General features: G+C 62.9%; 1 protein-coding gene across 4 annotated transcripts; it reads left to right on the top strand.

Annotated features, from left to right (window-relative positions):
• Positions 1-139: 139 nt before the first annotated feature.
• GPT (glutamic--pyruvic transaminase) lies at positions 140-21,743 on the top strand. Of its 4 annotated transcripts, none has more exons than XM_084508540.1 (12): positions 140-276; positions 4,399-4,591; positions 7,360-7,449; positions 9,074-9,182; positions 10,986-11,116; positions 13,933-14,176; positions 16,856-16,935; positions 17,168-17,304; positions 18,888-19,062; positions 20,270-20,425; positions 20,522-20,634; positions 21,510-21,743. In XM_084508540.1, exons 2-12 carry the CDS (start codon positions 4,409-4,411, stop codon positions 21,598-21,600), a joined length of 1,509 nt encoding a protein of 502 aa, XP_084364666.1. In that variant the 5' UTR covers positions 140-276; positions 4,399-4,408; the 3' UTR covers positions 21,601-21,743. The 4 variants fall into 4 exon arrangements, with proteins under 4 accessions (XP_084364666.1, XP_084364665.1, XP_084364667.1 ...); XM_084508539.1 differs by lacking the exon at positions 140-276 and adding an exon at positions 2,395-2,411; XM_084508541.1 differs by lacking the exon at positions 140-276 and having other exon boundaries at positions 4,306-4,591; positions 20,560-20,634.
• The last annotated feature ends 344 nt before the right edge of the window (positions 21,744-22,087 follow it).

Raw genomic sequence — 22,087 nt, 5'->3', positions numbered from 1 at the left:
GCCCCCTACTTGTGGGGCAGCCCTGTGGGGCGGCGCTGCCCCATAAGTGTCTGTAGGGTGGGACACGCAGCGGGGTTGCCCCCCCTGCTATGGGGTCCTGGCGCCCCACAAGTGTCCCTGCCCCACAGCGGGTGGGGGTCGCGGCCCCCCGGCAGCTGCCGGGTTATATTTAGGGCCCCGCAAAGGTCAGGGTGGCGGCGACGGCCACGGGGACAAGGCGGCCGCCTCCCTGCCCCACGGCTGCCCCACGGCTGCCCCACAGCGCGTGGACGTGGGGTGAGCCCGGCCGGGTGCAAGGGAAAAGGACCCAGGGGTGGGTGGGTGGGTGGGGGGCAGGGAGATGTGGGGCGGCCCCATAGGCAGCGCCGCCCCATAGCGTGTGGGGCTGATAAGGGGCCCACACCCAGGGGCCCCCCCCCCCCCCTCCCCGGGGGAGCACGTGGGGCTGGGACCCATGGGAGCCCAGGAGTGAGTATGTGGGGCTGGGACCCACGGCTGGCCGGGAGGGAGGGGGTGTGGGGTGGTGTGGGGTGCCCCATAGGGAAGGGGGGGGGGCGGTTATGGGGTGCCCCACACGCGAGGGTTGGGTGTGGGCACCCGTGGTTTGGGGACTGGGAACGTTTGGGGAGGGGGTTGTGGGGCAGCTATGGGGCACAGCAAGCGGGGGGGGGAGCTATGGGGCACGGCGCAGTGGGGGCTGTGGGGTGGGTGGTTGATTTGGGGACTGGGTGTGAGGCTATGGGGCACAGCATGGGGTGCTATGGGGCACAGCATGGGGGTTCCTATGGGGCACAGCACGCCTCGCTATGGGGCAGGGCGGTGGGTCACTGTGGGATGCAGCGCAGGTGCTATAGGGCACAGCAGTGGGTCGCTATGGGGCACGGCACGGTGGGCTGCTGTGGGGCACACAATGGGCGCTATGGGGCAGGATATAGGCTCTATGGGGCACATGAAGGGCAGTATGGGGCACAATCTAGGCGCTATGGGGCACACTGGGCGCTATGGGGCACAATATGGGCACTATGGGGCACACTGGGTACTATGGGGCACAATAGGGGTGCTATGGGGCACTATGGTGAACAGCACAGGCGCTATGGGGCACACTATGGGCGCTATGGGGCACACTGGGTGCTATGGGGCACAATATGGGATGCTATGGGGCACAGCACAGACGCTATGGGGCACACTATGGGGCGCTATGGGGCACTATGGGGCGCTATGGGGCACTAAGGGGCACAATATGGGCGCTATGGGGCACAATATGGCCACTGTGGGCCACTAAGGGGCACAATGGGCGCTATGGGGCGCTATGGGGCAGTACAGCAGGCTGCTATGGGGCACAATATGGGTGCTGTGGGGCACAATATAGACGCTATGGGGCACACAACGGGCACTATGGGGCACAATATGGGCACTATGGGGCACAGAAGGGGCACTATGGGGCACACAGTGGGTGCTATGGGGCACACTAGGGCACTGTGGGGCACAATATGGGCACTATGGGGCGCTATGGGGCACAATATGGGTGCTATGGGGCACTATGGGGCACACTGTGGGTGCTGTGGGGCACAATATGGGGCACTATGGGGCACTATGGGGTGCTATGGGGCACACTATGGGGCACTTTGGGGCACAATATGGGCACTGTGGGGCACAGCACAGATGCTATGGGGCACACAACGGGCACTATGGGGCGCTATGGGGCACTATGGGGTGCTATGGGGCACACTGGGCGCTACAGGGCACAATATGGGACGCTATGGGGCACACTGTGGAGTGCTATGGGGCGCTATGGGGCACGGAAGGGGCGCTATGGGGCACACAATGGGCACTATGGGGCACAATATGGGCGCTATGGGGTGCTATGGGACACTATGGGGCACAGCACAGGCGCTATGGGGCACACAATGGGCACTATGGGGCACAATATGGGTGCTATGGGGCGCTATGGGGCACTATGGGGCACAGCACAGGCTCTATGGGGCACACTGTGGGGCACTATGGGGCTCTATGGGGGTTATGGGGCGCTATGGGGCACACTATGGGGCACAATAAGGGCACAATATGGGCGCTATGGGGCACACTGTGGAGTGCTATGGGGCGCTATGGGGCTCTATGGGGCACACTGTGGGGCACTGTGGGGCTCTATGGGGGGCTATGGGGCGCTATGGGGCACCCCCCACCCCCCCCCACTGGCAGTTAGGGGGCGCCCCACGGAGGGGGGAGGGGGGGGCCAGCCCTACCCCTCTGGGGGACGCGGCTGCAGCCAATGGGCGGCGGGGGGGCGGGGCCAAGGATAAAGGGGCCTGGCGCTGATTGGCTGCGGGGGCGCGTTGGGGCGGGGCTAAGGCCGGTGGCCGTTTGGGGCAGCAGGGGGCGCTGTGGGGCAGAGGGGCCATGAAGCAGCGCGGGTCAGTCGGGGGGGGGCAATTGGGGGGGTGCGGGGGGCAGTTGGGGGGGGTGGGGGGCAAATAGGGGGGGTGTGGGGCAATTGGGGGGGGATATGGGGCAGGGGGGCTGTGGGGCAGGGGGCTATGGGGCAGTTGGGGGGGGTATGGGGCGGGGGTGTGGGGCAGTTGGGGGGGTGTGGGGGGCAGTTGGGGGGTGTGTGGGGCAATTAGGGGGGTATGGGGCAATTAGGGGGGGATGTGGGGCAGGAGAGCTATGGGGCAGGGGGCTATGGGGCAGTTGGGGGGGTGTGGGGCAGTTTGGGGGGGCTATGGGGCAATTGGGGGGGTGGGGGGCAAATAGGGGGAGTATGGGGCAATTAGGGGGGGATATGGGGCAGGGGGCTATGGGGCAGAGGTTCTATGGGGCAGTAGGGGGACTATGGGGCGGGGGGGTGTGGGGCAATTGGGAGGGCTATGGGGCAGTTGGGGGGGCTATGGGGCAGGTGGCTATGGGGCAGTGGGGGGTGCTATGGGGCAGGAGAGCTATGGGGCAGGGTGGCTGTAGGGCGGGTGGTATAGGGCAATTGGGGCTATGGGGCAACTGGGAGGCTATGGGGCAGGAGGGGGGGCTATGGGGCAGGAGAGCTATGGGGCAGAGTGGCTGTGGGGGGATCTATGGGGCAGGGGGCTATGGGGCAGTGGGGGTGGCTATGGGGCAGCTGGGATCTATGGGGCAGGAGGGGGTGCAGGGGGACCTGGGGGCAACGGTTGGGGGGCGCGGCAGTGGGGCAGCGCTATGGGGAGCTGTGGGGCCTGCTATGGGGCCTGCCCCACATCTCCCCCCTGCCCCCCCCCCCCCCCGGCTGTGCCGTGGGTCCTGGCGGTGCCGGGTGCCACCGGCGGCTCCTGGCCCCGTCCCCGCGTCCCGGTGGCCCCGTGCCCACGTCCCCATAACCTTGGGTCCCCGCCTGCCTCCGTCCCCACAGCCCCACAGCCCCACAGCCCCACAGCCCCATAGCCCCGTGCCCCACACCTCGCGCCCCACACCCTGTGCCCCACACCCCGTGTCCCGTATCCTATCTTGTGCCCCGTGCCCCCAGTCCCCTGCCCCATATCCCGCACCCCGTGCCCTATATCCTGTGCCCCACATCCCCCGCCCCGTGCCCCACTGCCGTCCCGTGCCCCATGCCCCTTGCCCCATGCCCTGTACCCACGTCCCCTGCCCCACACCCACCTCGTGCCCCATGCCCCTTACCCCATGCCCCCCGTCCCGTGCCCCATGCCCCTTGCCCCATACCCCGTACCCACCTCCTGTGCCCCACACCCCATACCCACACCCCATGCCCCATATCCCAACCCATACCCCTCACCCTATACCCCCCAACACCCCATACCCCATACCCACGTCCCGTGCCCCATATCCCACCCCACACCCCCAACCCATACCCCTTACCCCATACCCCCCAAAACCCCATACCCCATACCCCATACCCACGTCCCGTGCCCCATATCCCACCCCCCACACCCCATACCCCACCACCTTCTTATACCCCATACCCCATACCCACATCCCATGCCCCATATCCCAACCCATACCCCATACCCCATGCCCCCTGACACCCCATACCCACCTCCCGTGCCCCATATCCCACCCCACACCCACCCCACACCCCCACCCCATGCCCCATACCCCATACCCCATACCCCACACCCCATACCCACACCCCACGCCCCATATCCCACCCCATACCCCACACCCCATACCCACACCCCATGCCCATATCCCACCCCATACCCCTCACCCCATACCCCCCGACACCCCGCACCCCATACCCACACCCCGTGCCCCACACCCCCCCCACACCCACCCCACACCCCCCGTCCCGCCCCGTGGCCCCGTCTCTGCCCCCGGGGCGGTGCCGCCTTCGCCCTCCTGTCCTGGTGCCAACTTCCCAACCCCATATCCCCGGCCCCAAATGCGGGCCCTGAGAGCTCGGCGACCCCACAGGCTCCCGGCCATGGCGGCGGCGGCGGCGACGGCGACGTCTTTGGGGTCGGGGTCGGGGGTCTTGGGGTCGGGGGGTCCCCGGCCCCCGGTGCTGAGCGGTGCCACCATGAACCCGGCCGTGCGGCGCGTGGAGTACGCCGTGCGCGGCCCCATTGTCACCCGCGCCCTACAGCTGGAGCAGGAGCTGCGCCAGGTATGGGATAACCCCACACCCCGACCCTAAAACCCCAACCCCGAAACCTTGGGGACGCCCCTTTCTCAAATCTGGGATCCCCCTCTCCAAATCCGGGACCCCCTCCCCAAACTGGGACCCCCAGCACCGGGGACCCTATAACCAATTTAGGGTCATCAGCCCATGCTCAGGACCCCATAGACCCCCAGACCCCCAAGACCCAAACCCCAAAACCTTGGGGATGCCCCTTCCTCAAATCTGGGACCCCCTCCCCAAACTGGGACCCCCCAGCACCGGGGACCCTACAGACATTGGGACTCCCAGTTTGGGGTCTCCAGCCCATGCCCAGGACCCCATAGACCCCCAGACCCCTAAAACCCCAACCCCGAAACCTTGGGGACGCCCCTTCCTCAAATCTGGGACCCCCTCCCCAAATCTGGGACCCCCTCTCCAAATCCGGGCCCCCCTCCCCAAACCGGGACCCCCGGCACCGGGGACCCTATAACCAATTTAGGGTCATCAGCCCATGCTCAGGACCCCATAGACCCCCCGACCCTAAAACCCCAACCCCGAAACCTTGGGGACGCCCCTTCCCCAAATCCGGGACCCCCTCCCCAAATCTGGGACCCCCTCTCCAAATCCGGGCCCCCCTCCCCAAACTGGGACCCCCAGCACCAGGGACCCTATAACCAATTTGGGGTCTCCAGCCCATGCCCAGGACCCCATAGACCCCCCGACCCTAAAACCCAAACCCTGAAATCTTGGGGATGCCCCCTCTCCAAATCCGGGACCCCCTCCCCAAACTGGGACCCCCAGCACCAGGGACCCTACAGACATTGGGACTCCCAGTTTGGGGTCTCCATCCCATGCCCAGGACCCCATAGACCCCCCGACCCTAAAACCCAAACCCTGAAACCTTGGGGACGCCCCCTCCCCAAATCTGGGACCCCCCTCCCCAAACCGGGACCCCCAGCACCGGGGACCCTATAGCCATTGGGACCCCCAGTTTGGGGTCTCCAGCCCATGCCCAGGACCCCAAAGACCCCCCGACCCTAAAACCCCAACCCCGAAACCCTGGGGACGCCCCCTACCCAAATCCGGGACCCCCTCCCCAAACCGGGACCCCCCAGCACCGGGGACCCTATAACCATTGGGACCCCCAATTTGGGGTCTCCAGCCCATCCTATAGACCCCAAAAGACCCCCAGCGCCCCCCCAATGGCCGGGACCTGTTCCACCCAACCCCCCCCCCAAAATATGGGGTCCCCCAAACCAGGGACCCCCCCCATAAACCCCAAGACCCCCCCCAAACCCTGGCACCCCCCCCCCACTGACCCCAAACCCCCAAACCTGGGACCCCCAACCCCCCCCCCCCCCAATTTCCCCCCCCAAACCCACAGATTTAGGACCCCCCCCCCTCCCCCATATCCCCCCCTGTCCCTTGTCACCCCCCCCACCCCCCCCATGTCCCCAGCTGGGCACTTTCCCAGTACCTCCCAGTACCTCCCAGTACCTCCCAGTACCTCCCAGTGCCTCCCAGTGCCCCCCCCAACCCCATAATTGTCCCCTTTTGTCCCCTCCTGTCACATCCCGGGGGGGGTCCCCGTGTCCTTTACCCCCCCCCCGGGTTCTCGGGACCCCCCCCGTGTCCCCCCCGTGTCCCCCCCGTGTCCCCCCCGTGTCCCCTCCCCCCCCCCGTGGGCAGAGTCCGCCCGGGGCCAAAGTCCAAACCCGGGGGGGGGGTGGGGGTGGGGACGGCCCCGGTGACCCCGTTACCGCCTGGCCCCGGTGGCCCCAGTTAGCCCGGTGTCACCGGGTACCCCAGTATGCCCGTGTCACCCTGTCCCCGTGTCCCCATGTCCCCATAATGTCCCCGTAATGTCCCCATATCCACCTGTCCCCATATCCCCAGTTATCCCAGTTATCCCAGTATCCCCATATCCCCTTAACATCCCCACAATGTCCCCATAATGTCCCCATATCCACCTGTCCCCAGTTATCCCAGTATCCCCAGTATCCCCATATCCCCATAATGTCCCCATAATGTCCCCATAACGTCCCCATGTCCCAATGTCCCCATGTCCCCAGTTATCCCAGTATCCCCTTATCCCCATAATGTCCCCATAATGTCCCCAAATCCCCAGTTATCCCAGTAACCCCATATCTCCCTGTCCCCATATCCCCAGTTATCCCAGTATCCCCATATCCCCTTATCCCCATGTCCCCATGTCCCCATAATGTCCCCCTGTCCCTATATCCCCATATCCCCATGTCCCCAGTTATCCCAGTTATCCCAGTATCCCCGTAATGTCCCCATAATGTCCCCATAACCCCATAATTTCCCCATAATGTCCCCATATCCCCCTGTCCCCATATCCCTATGTCCCCAGTTATCCCAGTATCCCCATATCCCCATAATGTCCCCATAATGTCCCCACGTCCCCAGTTATCCCAGTATCCCCATGTCCCCATAACCCCATAATGTCCCCATAATCCCATAATGTCCCCATAATGTCCCCATATCCCCAATATCCCAGTATCCCCCTGTCCCCATAATGTCCCCATAATGTCCCCATAATGTCCCCATATCCCCAGTTCTCCCAGTTCTCCCAGTATCCCCATAACGTCCCCATAACACCCCCATACCCCTCACCCCATGCCCTCCCTCACCCTGTACCCCCACCCCTGACCCCTTTAACCCCTTAACCCCCTGACCCCATAACCCCTTAACCCCATGACCCCATGACCCCTGACCCCATAACCCTGGCCCCGTGACCCCTGACCCCGCAGGGTGTCCCCAAACCCTTCACGGAGGTGATCAAGGCCAACATCGGCGACGCCCACGCCATGGGGCAGAAACCAATCACCTTCCTGCGCCAGGTACGGGGCCCCAGTATCCCCCAGTGTCCCCCAGTATCCCCCAGTACCCCCAGTATCCCCCAGTATCCTCCAGTACCCCCAGTATCCTCCAGTATCCCCCAGCATCCCCAGTATCCCCCAGCATCCTCCAGTATCCCCCAGCATCCCCAGTGTCCCCCAGTATCCCCCAGTATCCTCCAGTACCCCCAGTGTCCCCCAGTATCCTCCAGTATCCTCCAGTATCCCCAGTATTCCCAGCATCCCCTAGCATCCCCCAGTATCCCCCAGTATCCCCCAGTGTCTCCCAGTATCCCCCATATCCCCCAGTATCCCCAGTATCCCCTAGCATGCCCCAGTGTCCCTAGTATCCCCCAGTATCCCCCAGTGCCCCCAGTGTCTCCCAGTAGTGTCTCCCAGCCTCTCCCAGTGTCTCCCAGTATCCCCAGCATCCCCCAGTGTCCCCCAGCATCTCCCAGCATCCCCAGTATTCCCAGTGTCTCCCAGCATCCCCCAGCGTCTCCCAGTATCTCCCAGTGCCCCCAGTGCCCCCAGTGTCTCCCAGTAGTGCTCCCCAATATCCCCCAGTATCTCCCAGCATCCCCCAGTGTCTCCCAGTATCTCCCAGTACCCCAGTGTCTCCCAGTAGTGTCTCCCAGTGTCTCCCAGTTCCCCCAGTGCCCCCAGTTCCCCCAGTCCCTCCAGTGACCCCAGTGTCTCCCAGTAGTGTCTCCCAGTATCCCCAGTGCCCCCAGTGTCTCCCAGTAGTGTCTCCCAGTATCCCCCAGTATCTCCCAGTACCCCCAGTGTCTCCCAGTAGTGTCTCCCAGTATCCCCCAGTATCTCCCAGTACCCCCAGTGTCTCCCAGTAGTGTCTCCCAGTACCCCCAGTGTCCCCGGTGTCTCCCAGTGGTGTCTCCCAGTATCTCCCAGCATCCCCCAGTGTCTCCCAGTAGTGCCCCCCAGTATCCCCCAGTACCCCCAGTATCCCCCAGTTCCCCCAGTGTCTCCCAGTATCGCCCGGTATCCCCCAGCATACCCCAGTATCTCCCAGCAGTTTCTCCCAGTGTCTCCCAGTGCCCCCAGTAGTGCCCCCCAGTACCCCCAGTAGTGTCCCCCAGTGTCTCCCAGTAGTGTCCCCCAGTGCCCCCAGTCCCCCCAGTCCCCCCAGTATCCCCCAGTACGCCCAGTGTCTCCCAGTAGTGTCCCCCAGTGCCCCCAGTACCCCCAGCGTCTCCCAGCAGTGTCTCCCAGCATCCCCCAGTCCCCCCAGTACCCCCCAGTAGTCCCCCCAGTTCCCCCAGTATGCCCAGTATCCCCAGTGTCCCCAGTAGTGTCTCCCAGTGTCCCCAGTATCCCCTGTCTCCCAGTGTCTCCCAGTAGTGTCTCCCAGTGCCCCCAGTAGTGCCCCCAGTAGTGCCCCCAGTATCCCCCAGTAGTGTCTCCCAGTGTCTCCCAGTGCCCCCCAGTACCCCCCAGTACCCCCAGTGCCCCCCAGTACCCCCAGTAGTGTCTCCCAGTACCCCCCAGTGCCCCCAGTCCCCCCAGTAGTGCCCCCAGTGCCCCCAGTAGTGTCTCCCAGTGCCCCCAGCAGTGTCTCCCAGTCCCCTCAGTGCCCCCAGTGCCCCCAGTACGCCCAGTTCCCCAGGTGGCGGCGCTGTGCGTGTTCCCGGAGCTGCTGCAGGAGGCCGCCTTCCCCGAGGACGCCAAGGCCAGGGCACGGAGACTGCTGGCCGCGTGCGGCGGGCACAGCGCCGGTGGGGGACAGGGGGACAATGGGGACAGGGGGGGCTATGGGGTCAATGGGGTCAATGGGGGCAGGGGGGATAATGGGGTCAATGGGGTCAATGGGGATGATGGGGTCAATGGGGTCAATGGGGTCAATGGGGGTGGTGGGGGCAATGGGGTCAATGGGAATAATGGGGATAATGGGGTCAATGGGGATAATGGGGTCAATGGGGTCAATGGGGTCAATGGGGCTGATGGGGATGATGGGTTCAATGGGGTCAATGGGGGTGGTGGGGGCAATGGGGTCAATGGGGATAATGGGGTCAATGGGGACAGGGGGGTGATGGGGACAATGGGGTCAATGGGAATAATGGGGATAATGGGGTCAATGGGGATAATGGGGTCAATGGGGTCAATGGGGTCAATGGGGCTGATGGGGATGATGGGTTCAATGGGGTCAATGGGGGTGGTGGGGGCAATGGGGTCAATGGGGATAATGGGGTCAATGGGGACAGTGGGGTGATGGGGACAATGGGGTCAATGGGGATGATGGGGTCAATGGGGATGATGGGGATAATGGGGATAATGGGGACAGTGGGGGCAATGGGGACAATGGGGACAATGGGGATGATGGGGTCAATGGGGACAACGGGGACAATGGGGACAATGGGGTCAACGGGGTCAATGGGGTCAATGGGGTCAATGGGGTCAATGGGAATAATGGGGATAATGGGGACAATGGGGTCAATGGGGATGATGGGGTCAATGGGGACAATGGGGTCAACGGGGGGGACAATGGGGTCAATGGGGGTGGTGGGGGCAATGGGGACAATGGGGATAATAGGGACAGTGGGGACAGTGAGGTCAATGGGGACAGGGGGGTCAAAGGGGTTAATGGGGACAATGGGGTCAATGGGGACAGGGGGGTCAATGGGGATAATGGGGACAGTGGGGGCAATGGGGTCAATGGGGATAATGGGGTCAATGGGGACAGGGGGGTGATGGGGACAATGGGGTCAATGGGGACAATGGGGACGGGGGGCAATGGGGACAACGGGGTCAATGGGGTCAATGGGGATGATGGGGTCAATGGGGACAGTGGGGACGGGGGGCAATGGGGTCAATGGGGACAATGTGGGTGGTGGGGTCAATAGGGACAATGGGGGCAATGGGGACAATGGGGACAATGGGGTCAATGGGGTCAATGGGGTCAGGGGGGGCAATGGGGTCAATGGGGACAACAGGGACAACGGGGACAATGGGGACAATGGGGACAATGGGGACCATGGGGACCATGGGGACAGTGTGGTCAATGGGGTCAATGGGGATGATGGGGACAATGGGGGCCATGAGGATGAGGGGGGACAGTGGGGACAATGGGGACAGTGGGGATGGGGGGATTTGGGGACAATGGGGACAATGGGGGTGGTGGGAGCAATGGGGACAGGGGGACAGGGACAGTGGGGACAGTGGGGTCAATGGGGACGGGGTGACCATGGGGATGATGGGGACTGTGGGGACAGGGGGGACAATGGGGATGACAGGGGCAATGGGGACAGCGGGGACCATGGGGACAGTGGGGACAATGGGGACCATGGGGATGATGGGGGAATGGGGACAATGGGGATGGTGGGGACAGTGGGGACAATGGGGACGGGGGGACAATGGGGACAGGGAGCTGGGGGAGCCACAAGGACCATGGGGACAGGGGGACAGTGGGGACCTTGGGGACCTCGGGGACACCTCAGGGACAATTTGGTGACCTTGGGGACATTGGGGACAATTTGGGGACAATTTGGGGACAATTTGGGGACATTGGGGTCCCCCCCCAGGTGCCTACAGCGCCAGCCCGGGCATCGAGGCCATCCGGCAGGACGTGGCGCAGTTCCTGGAGCGCCGCGACGGGGTCCCCGCCTGTCCCCAAAACATCTTCCTGGCCACCGGCGCCAGCGACGCCATCGTGGTGGGGACCCGACCCCGTGTCCCCGTGTCCCCATGTCCCCATCCCGGTGTCCCCAACCCAGTCCCGGTGTCTCCAACCCCATCCCGGTGTCCCCATCCCGATGTCCCCAACCCAGTCCCGGTGTCCCCATCCCAGTGTCCCCATCCCATCCCAGTGTCCCCAACCCAGTCCCGGTGTCCCAGTCCTGGTGTCCCCAACCCCATCCCGGTGTCCCCAACCCCATCCTGGTGTCGCCATCCCTGTATCCCCATCCCAGTCCCAGTGTCCCCATCCCAGTCCCAGTGTCCCCAACCCCGTCCCAGTGTCCCCATCCCAGTGTCCCCAGCCCCATCCCAGTGTCCCCAGCCCCGTCCCAGTGTCCCCAACCCAGTCCTGGTGTCCCCATCCCAGTGTCTCCATCCCGGTGTCCCCAACCCCATCCCAGTGTCCCCAACCCAGTCCCGGTGTCCCAGTCCCGGTGTCCCCAACGCAGTCCCGGTGTCCCCATTCCAGTCCCAGTGTCCCCAACCCCGTCCCAGTGTCCCCATCCCGGTGTCCCCAACCCCATCCCGGTGTCCCCATCCCAGTGTCCCCATCCCAGCCCCAGTGTCCCCAACCCAGTCCCGGTGTCCCCAACCCAGTCCCGGTGTCCCCAGCCCAGTCCCAGTGTCCCCATCCCAGTCCTGGTGTCCCCGTCCCATCCCCGTGTCCCCGTCCCCGTTCCCACGCCCGGCGGTGGCACGGCCACAAAGGTCCCTTTGTGCCACCCCTGGCACCGTCCCCTATAGGGGAGGGGACATTTAGGGGGGAGGGGGGGGGGGACACACACTTGGCTCCGGTGTCCCCATGGCGCCCGCTGGCACGGACACGGTGTCCCCGCGGCGTCCCGGCCCTACAAATGTCCTTGTTCCCACGCTGTCACCGTAATGTCCCCATAAAGTCCCCTAAATGACCCCATAAAGTCCCCTAAATGAGCCCATAAAGTCCCCTAAATGTCCCCATATTGTCCCCAAAATGTCCCCATAATGTCCCCTAAATGTCCCCATAAAGTCCCGTAAATGACCCCATAAAGTCCCCAAAATGTCCCCATAATGTCCTCTCAATGTCCTTGTCCCCACAACGTCCCCAGCCCCATAATGTCCCCCCCAACACTGCCCCCGTCCCCACGCTGTCCCCGTCCCCTTGTCACCCCCATCCCCTTCCTGTCCCCATCCCCTTGCTGTCCCCTCACTGTCCCTGTCCCCTTTCTGTCCCCCTCCCCGTGTCACCCCCTCCCCATGTCCCCATGTCCCTGTGTCACCCCAACCCCATATCCCCATGTCCCCATATCACCCCAACCCCATGTCTCCCCAACCCCATGTCACCCCGTCCCCATGCCACCCTCTCCCCATACCCCCATACCCCCATATCCCCATATCCCAACCCCATATCCCCATCCCCATACCCCCATATCCCCATGTCCCCATGTCCCCATGTCCCCATCCCACCCCAACCCTACATCACCCCAACCCCATATCCCCATGTCCCCATATCACCCCAACCCCATATCCCCATGCCACCCTCTCCCCATATCCCCATGTCCCCATGTCCCCATGTCCCCATGTCCCCATATCCCCGTATCACTCTGTCCCATATCACTATGTCCCCATGTCACCCCAACCCCACATCTCCCCAACCCCATATCCCCATATCCCAACCCCATACCCCCATATCCCCATACCCCCATATCCCCATACCCCAACCCCATATCCCCAACCCCATACCCCCATAACCCCATATCCCAACCCCATATCCCCATATCCCCATATCCCCATATCCCAACCCCATATCCCCATATCCCCATATCCCCATATCCCAACCCCATATCCCCATATCCCCATATCCCCATACCCCAACCCCATATCCCCATAACCCCATATCCCAACCCCATACCCCCATATCCCCATATCCCCATATCCCCATATCCCAACCCCATATCCCAACCCCATATCCCCATACCCCCATATCCCCATATCCCCATACCCCCATATCCCCATACCCCAACCCCATATCCCCAACCCCATACCCCCATATCCCCATATCCCCATACCCCCATATCCCCATACCCCAACCCCATATCCCCAACCCCATACCCCCATAACCCCATATCCCAACCCCATATCCCCATACCCCCATAACCCCATATCCCAACCCCATATCCCCATACCCCCATATCCCCATATCCCAACCCCATATCCCCATATCCCCATATCCCAACCCCATACCCCCATAACCCCATATCCCAACCCCATATCCCCATATCCCCATATCCCAACCCCATACCCCCATAACCCCATATCCCAACCCCATACCCCCATAACCCCATATCCCAACCCCATATCCCCATATCCCCATATCCCAACCCCATACCCCCATAACCCCATATCCCAACCCCATATCCCCATACCCCCATATCCCCATATCCCAACCCCATACCCCCATACCCCCATATCCCCATATCCCCAACCCCATATCCCCATATCCCCATATCCCAACCCCATACCCCCATAACCCCATACCCCAACCCCAACCCCATATCCCCAACCCCATATCCCAACCCCATATCCCCAACCCCATATCCCCATACCCCCATATCCCCATATCCCAACCCCATATCCCCATACCCCCATATCCCCATACCCCAACCCCATATCCCCAACCCCATATCCCCATATCCCCATATCCCAACCCCATATCCCAACCCCATACCCCCATACCCCAACCCCATACCCCCATACCCCCATATCCCCACCCCACACACCCCACACACCCCATACACCCCTTTACCCCCCCCCCAGAGCATCCTGAAGCTCCTGGTGTGCGGCGAGGGCTCGGGGCGCTGCGGGGTGCTGGTGCCGGTGCCGCAGTACCCGCTGTACTCGGCGGCGCTGGCGGAGCTGGGCGCGGTGCAGCTGGGCTACCTGCTGGCCGAGGAGCGCGCCTGGGCCCTGGACGTCGCCGAACTGCGCCGGGTGCTGGGAGAAGGGAGGCGGCGCTGCCAACCCCGAGCCCTCTGCGTCATCAACCCCGGCAACCCCACCGGTACGGCGGCACCGCTAAGGGGACTGGGTGGGGTCATACTGGGGGTTCTGGGGTAATACTAGGGGTTCTGGGTTCGGACTGGGGGTCCTGGGGTCAGATTGGGAGACCTGGGGTCAGATTGGGAGACCTGGGGTTGGATTCGGAGTGCTGGGGTCATACTGGGGACACTGGGGTCATAGTGGGGGCACTGGGATTGGACTGGGGGCACTGGGGTCATATTGGGGACAGTGGGGTTGGACTGGGAGCAACCCCACCGGTATGGCGCAGCCATGGGTACTGTGGGCACTGCGTGGGGTGGGGGTACTGGGGTCGTACTGCGGGCCCTGAGGTCATACTGGGAGCCTTGGGGTCAGATTGGAAGTGCTGGGGTCATACTGGGGACAATAGGGTTGGACTGGGGGCACTGGGGTTGGACTGGGAGCAACCCTACCGGTATGGCGCCACCGTCGGCACTGCGGGCACTGTGTGGGGTGGGGGTATTGGGGTCGTACTTGGGGCCCTGAGGTCATATTGGGAGACCTGGGGTCAGATTGGGAGTGCTGGGGTCATACCAGGGGCACTGGGGTCATACTGGGGGCACTGGGTTGGACTGGGAACAGCCCCACTGGTACGGCAGCATCGCCGCCGCCAAGGGTACTGGGTGGGGTGGAGGGTGGTGGGGTCATAGTAGGGGTCCTGGGGTCAGACTGGGAGACCTGGGGTTGGATTGGGAGTGCTGGGGTCATACTGGGGACACTGGGGTCATACTGAGGGCATTGGGGTTGGACTGGGGGCAACCCCACCAGTACGGTGCCACTGCCACCGCCAAGGGTACTGGGTGGGGTGGGGGTGGCGGGGTGGGACTGGGGGTTCTGGGGTTGGACTGGGGGTCCTGGGGTCAGATTGGGGGTCCTGGGGTTGGATTGGGAGACCTGGGGTCAGATTGGGAGTGCTGAGATTGGACTGGGGTCATACTGGGGACAATAGGGTTGGACTAGGGACAATGGGGTTGGACTGGGAGCAACCCTACCGGTACGGTGCCGCCATGGGTACTGCGTGGGGTGGGGGTACTGGGGTCGTACTGCGGGCCCTGAGGTCATATTGGGAGACCTGGGGTCAGATTGGGAGTGCTGGGGTCATACTGGGGACAATAGGGTTGGACTGGGGACAATGGGGTTGGACTGGGAGCAACCCCACCGGTATGGCGCCGCCATGGGTACTGCATGGGGTGGGGGTACTGGGTTGGTACTGGGGGCCCTGAGGTCATATTGGGAGAGCTGGGGTTGTACTGGGAGACTTTGGGTCATACTGGGAGGCCTGGGGTCATACTGGGGGCACTGGGGTTGGACTGGGAGCAACCCTACCGGTATGGCACCGCCATGGGTACTGCGTGGGGTGGGGGTACGGGGGTGGTAGTGGGGGTTCTGGGGTCAGATTGGGGGTCCTGGGGTTGTACTGGGGGTCCTGGGGTCATAGTGGGAGACCTGGGGTCATACTGGGGGCACTGGGGTCATACTGGGGACAACAGGGTTGGACTGGGGACAATGGGGTTGGACTGGGGGCAACCCTACCAGTATGGCGCTACCGTGGGCACCGTGGGCACTGCGTGGGGTGGGGGTACCGGGGTCGTACTTGGGGCTCTGAGGTCATATTGGGAGACCTGGGGTCATACTGGGAGACCTGGTGTCATACTGGGAGACCTGGGGTCATAGTGGGGGCACTGGAGTCATACTGGGAGCAACCCTACTGGTATGGCGCTACCGTGGGCACTGTGGGCACTGCGTGGGGTGGGGTTACTGGGGTGGTAGTGGGGGTCCTGGGGTTGTACTGGGGGCACTGGGGTCAGATTGGGAGTGCTGGGGTCATACTGGGGGCACTGGGGTCATACTGGGGGTACCGGGGTTGGACTGGGAGCAACCCTACCAGTATGGTGACGCCATGGGCACCATGGACACTGTGGGCACTGTGTGGGGTGGGGGTACCAGGGTCATACTGGGTGTCCTGGGGTCATACTGGGAGACCTGGGGTCATACTGGGAGCCTGGGGCTGAACTGGGAGCCCCAGTGTCCTTCTGGTACTGGGGCTGGGCCCCCAATACCCTACTGGGGCTGGGACTGCCCTGCCCTATCGGTACTAGGGCTGGGACCCCAATACTCTATTGGGATGGGGACCCCAATACCCTACTGGTAATGGGACCCCAACACCCTACCAGTACTGGGCTCCCCAACACCCTACTGGGACTGGGCCCCCAGTGCCCTACTGGTCCTGAGACCCAAATGCCTTACTGGGACCCCAACACCCGGCCCCCAGTGCCCTACTGGTCCTGGGACCCAAATGCCTTACTGGGACCCCAACACCCGGCCCCCAGTGCCCTACTGGTCCTGGGACTCCAATATCCTACTGGGACTGGGCTCCTCAACACCCTACTGGGACTGGGCCCCCAGTGCCCTACTGGTAATGGGACCCAAATGCCTTACTGGGACCCCAACACCCTACTGGGACTGGGGCCCCAGTGCCCTACTGGGACTGGGCTTCCCAACACCCTACCAGCACCGGGCACCCCAGTGCCCTACTGGTCCTGAGACCCAAATGCCTTACTGGGACCACAGTGCCATAATAGCACCAGTCCCCCCAGCACCCTACCGGTCCCAGTACCCCCCACCTCACCGGCACCCCCCCCCCACCCCGCGCCCCCCTTAGGGCAGGTGCAGAGCCGCGAGGACATCGAGGCCGTCATCAAATTCGCCTACGAGGAGCGCCTCTTCCTTTTGGCCGACGAGGTGAGTGACGGCGACCCCGACCCTATAACCGCGTGTCCCCCGACCCCAAAACCCCAAAACCCCCAAAAAAAACCCAAAAAACCAAAAAAAAACCGAAAAACCCCAAAAAACCCCAAAAAACCCAAAAAAAAACCCCAAAAAAACAAAAAAAAAAAAACCAAAAAAACCCAAAAAACCCCAAAAAACCCCAAAAAAACCCAAAACCCGCGTCGACGCGCCGCTCGCACCTCAGGTCTACCAAGACAACGTCTACGCCGAGGGCGCGGCCTTCCACTCCTTCAAGAAGGTTTTGGCCCAATTGGGGCCGCCCTACGCCGACACCGTGGAGCTCGCCTCCTTCCACTCCATCTCCAAGGGCTTCGCCGGCGAGTGCGTGGCGCCGGGACCGGGTGGGGGGGCACCCATGGGTGCTGGGGTTTAGGGGGCGCCGGGGAGTCTACGGGGGTGAGGTGGGGGAGTATGGGGTGGGGATGGGGATGTTGTGGTTCTGTGGGGGTTGTGGGGTGGGGTGGGGTGGGGTGGGGAGGGGGTGGAGCATGGGGTGGGAATAGGGACACCATGGCCCCATGGGTGCTGTGGGGTGGGGTGGGGATGTGGTGGCCCTATGGGTGCTATGGGGTGGGGTGGGGATGTGTTGGAGTATGGGGTGGGAATAGGGACACCATGGCCATATGGCTACTATGGGGAGGGGATGGGGATGTGGTGGTCCCATGGGTGCTATGGGGTTGGGAGGGGATGTGGTGGTCCATGGGGTGGGAATAGGGACACCACGGCCCCATGGGTGCTGTGGGGTGGGGATGTGGTGGAGCATGGGGTGGGAATAGGGACGTTGTGGCCCTATGGGTGCTGTGGGGTGGGGATGTGGTGGCCCCATGGGTGCTATGGGGTGGGGTAGGGATGTTCTGGGTCATGGGGTAGGAATAGGGACACCACGGCCCTATGGGTGCTGTGGGGTGGGGATGGGGATGTGGTGGCCCTATGGGTGCTATGGGGTTGGGTGGGGATGTGGAGGACCATGGGGTGGGAATAGGGACACTGTGACCCTATGGAGACTATGGGGTGGGGATGAAGATGTGGTGGCCCCATGGACCCTATGGAGTGGGGTGGGGATGTTCTGGATCATGGGGTGGGAATAGGGACACTGTGACCCTATGGAGACTATGGGGTGGGGATTGGGACGTGTTGGATCACAGGGTGGGAATAGGGACACCGTGGCCCCATGGATCCTATGGGGTGGCGATGGGAATGTGCTGGCCCCGTGGTCCCTAAGGGTTGGGGTGGGGATGCGGTGGTCCATGGGGTGGGATATAGGGACAGGGCGGCCCTATGGGTGCTATGGGGTGGGAATGGGGATGTTGTGGCCCTATGGGTTCTATGGGGTGGGGATGGGGACGCAGTGGTCCATGGGGTGGGAATAGGGATGTTGTGGCCCTATGGGTGCTATGGGGTGGGAATGGGGATGTTGTGGCCCTATGGGTGCTATGGGGTGGGAATGGGGATGTGGTGGCCCTATGGGTGCTATGGGGTGGGGATGCGGTGGTCCATGGGGTGGGATATAGGGACAGGGCGGCCCTATGGGTGCTATGGGGTGGGAATGGGGATGTGGTGGCCCTATGGGTGCTATGGGGTGGGAATGGGGATGTGGTGGCCCTATGGGTGCTATGGGGCGGGGTGGGGATGCGGTGGTCCATGGGGTGGGATATAGGGACAGGGCGGCCCTATGGGTGCTATGGGGTGGGAATGGGGATGTGGTGGCCCTATGGGTGCTATGGGGTGGGGATGGGGACGCGGTGGTCCATGGGGTGGGAATGGGGATGTGGTGGCCCTATGGGTGCTATGGGGTGGGAATGGGGATGTGGTGGCCCTATGGGTGCTATGGGGCGGGGTGGGAATGCGGTGGTCCATGGGGTGGGATATAGGGTCACGGCGGCCCTACGGATCTTACGGTGCAGGTGCGGGTTCCGGGGCGGGTACGTGGAGGTGGTGAACATGGACCCCGAGGTGCAGCAGCAACTGGCCAAACTGGTGTCGGTGCGGCTCTGCCCCCCCGTGGCCGGGCAGATCATACTGGACGCCGTCGTCAACCCCCCCCGGCCCGGGGAGCCCTCCTACGAGGGATTCATGGCGGTGGGTGCGGGATGGGATTGGGATTGGGATTGGGTGGGGATGGGATGGGGATGGGATTGGGATTGGGATGGGATTTTGATTTGGATTGGGATGGAGATGGGATGGGATTGGGATGAGGATGGGGCTGGGATGGGATTGGGAATGGAATGGGATGGGGAAGGGATGGGATTGGGATTGGGATGGGGATGGGATTGGGGATGGGATGGGATTTTGATTTGGATTGGGATTAGGATGGGGATGGGATGGGGATAGGATAGGATTGGGAATGGGATTGGGATTGAGATTGGGATGGGGATGGGATTTTGATTTTGATTGGGATTGGGATGGGATTGGGATGGGGATGGGATTGGGATGGGATGGGGATGGGATTTTGATTTGGATTGGGATTGGGATGGGATTGGGATGAGGATGGGGCTGGGATGGGGATGGGGATGGGATGGGGAAGGGATGGGATTGGGATGGGGATGGGATTGGGGTGGGATGGGATCGGATGGGATGGGGATTGGGATTGGGGATGGGATGGGATTAGGATGGGGATGGGATTTTGATTTGGATTGGGATTAGGATGGGATGGGGATAGGATAGGATTGGGAATGGGATTGGGATTGAGATTGGGATGGGGATGGGATTTGGATTTTGATTGGGATTGGGATGGGATGGGATTTGGATTGGGATGGAATGGGATGGGGATGGGTTGGAATAGGGATGGGATGGAATTGGGATGAGGATGGGATTGGGATGGGATAGGATGGGAATGGGAATGGGACAGGATGGGGATGGGATTGGGATTGGGAAGGGATGGGATTGGGATTGGATTGGGACGGGATTGGGGATGGGATGGGGACTGGGGATGGGGATATGGGATGGGGGTGGGATTGCGATGGGGATGGGATAGGGACGGGATGTGGATTGGGATTGGGAATGGGGATATGGGATGGGATTGGAATTGGGATCTGGATTGGGAATGGGATTGGGATGGGATGGGGATTGGGATTGGGATAGGATGGGATGGGGAATGGGATGGGGATGGGATGGAGATATGGGATGGGAACGGAGCACACGCGATGGGAACGGAGCACACGGGGCGGAGATGGATTACATAGGGTGAGATATAGGGACACATAGTGCGAGCTCAACCCCGCCACGCCCCCATTTCCCCCATTTCCCCCATTATTTCCCCCATTCTTCCCCATATTCCCCCCCCCAGGAGAAGCGGGCCGTGCTGAGCGCGCTGGCCCAGAAGGCGAAGCTGACCCAGGAGATTTTCAACCGCACGCCCGGCATCCGCTGCAACCCGGTGCAGGGCGCCATGTACGCCTTCCCCCGCATCGAGCTGCCGCCCCGCGCCCTACAAGCGGCCCAGGTAACCCCCCCTTGGGGCCTAGGGGTCACCCTAAGATGTATGGGGTCACCCAAAGGTCGGGGTGACCCAAGGGGTCGGGGTCGTTCCCCCCCCTAGGCGCAGGGTCAGGCCCCCGATATGTTCTTCTGCATGAGGCTGCTGGAGGAGACCGGGATCTGCGTGGTGCCCGGCTCCGGGTTCGGGCAGAAGGAGGGCACCTTCCACTTCAGGTAAGGGGGTGGGATTGGGATTAGGGGTGGGATTAGGGGTGGGGATGGGGATTGGGATGGGATAAGGGATGGAGATGGGATGGGATTAGGGATGGGATAGGATTGGGATGGGGATTGGGGTGGTTTGGAATGGGGTCAGGGGTGGGGATGGAGTTAGGGACATGAATGGGGCTGGGGATGGGATTGGGATTAGGGGTGGGATTAGGGGTGGGGTTGGGGGTGGGGTTGGGGGTGGGTACAATGGGATGGGGTGGGGTTAGGGGTGGGGATGGGGATGGAATGAGGATGGCCACATTGGGATGGGGTGGGATTAGGGGTGGGGATGGGGATTGGGATGGGATTAGGGGTGGGATTAGGGGTGGGTACAATGGGATGGGGTGGGGTTAGGGGTGGGGATAGGGATTGGGATGGGATTAGGGGTGGAGATGGGATGGGATTAGGGATGGGATAGGATTGGGATGGGGATTGGGGTGGTTTGGAATGGGGTCAGGGGTGGGGATGGGGTTAGGGACATGAATGGGGGCGGGGATGGGGTGGGATGGGGATGGGATTGGGAATGGGATGGGGATGGGATTAGGGGTGGGATTGGGATGGGGATGGGATTGGGGATGGGAAGTGGGGATGGAATAGGATGGGATTGGGATGGGGATGGGATTGGGATGGGATTAGGGATGGAATTAGGTCCATCCCCCCCCTCCAGGACCCCCCACCCTCCCCAGGACCCCACCCCCACCCCCCTATGATCCCACAACGTTTCCGGAGCCCCCCCGTTAAAAAAAAATCCCCCAAACCACCTGGGGACTACGGGAATCCTCCTAATAGGGCGGGGGGCACACCGTGGGGGTCCCTAATCCCATTGTGTCCCCCCCCCCCAGGATGACCATCCTGCCCCCCGCCGACAAGCTGCAGGTCCTGCTGCAGAAGCTCAGCGCCTTCTACACCAAGTTCGTTAAGGAATTCTCCTAACGAGCCCCCCCCAAATCCCCCCTAATCCCAAAAAAAATAATCCCGTCCAACCCCCTGCGGGGCCCTGCGCGGGCGCTCCCGGGCTCGGTTTAGGGGGGTCGGGGGGCGGATGTTGGATATCCCCTAATAAAGCATCAGCGGCAGCCGGCGCGTCCGCGGGCGTGGGGGGCACCCATGGGTGGCCCCATGTCCATGGGGTGCCCATGGGGTGCCCATGGGGTGTCTATGGGGTCCCGTGTCCATGGGGTGCCCCGTGTCCCCGTGGTGTTCCACCGTTCCCGTTGTGTTCCTTGGCTATGGGGCGCCCCATATCCATATGGTGCCCCATGTCCCCATGGGGTCCACGTCTATGGGGTGCCCCATGGGGTGCCCCATGTCCCCATGGGGTCCCATTGTCCCCATGGTGTCCACGTCCCCATGGGGTGCCCCATGTCCCTATGGTGTCCACATCCCCATAGTGTCCTCATCCATGGGGTGCCCCATGTCC

This window comes from Aythya ferina, assembly GCF_964211825.1.
Source record: "Aythya ferina genome assembly, chromosome: 2".
NCBI lineage: Eukaryota > Metazoa > Chordata > Aves > Anseriformes > Anatidae > Aythya > Aythya ferina.
Note: the sequence above shows the minus strand (reverse complement) of the source record. Positions and strands in the feature narration are given on the sequence as shown.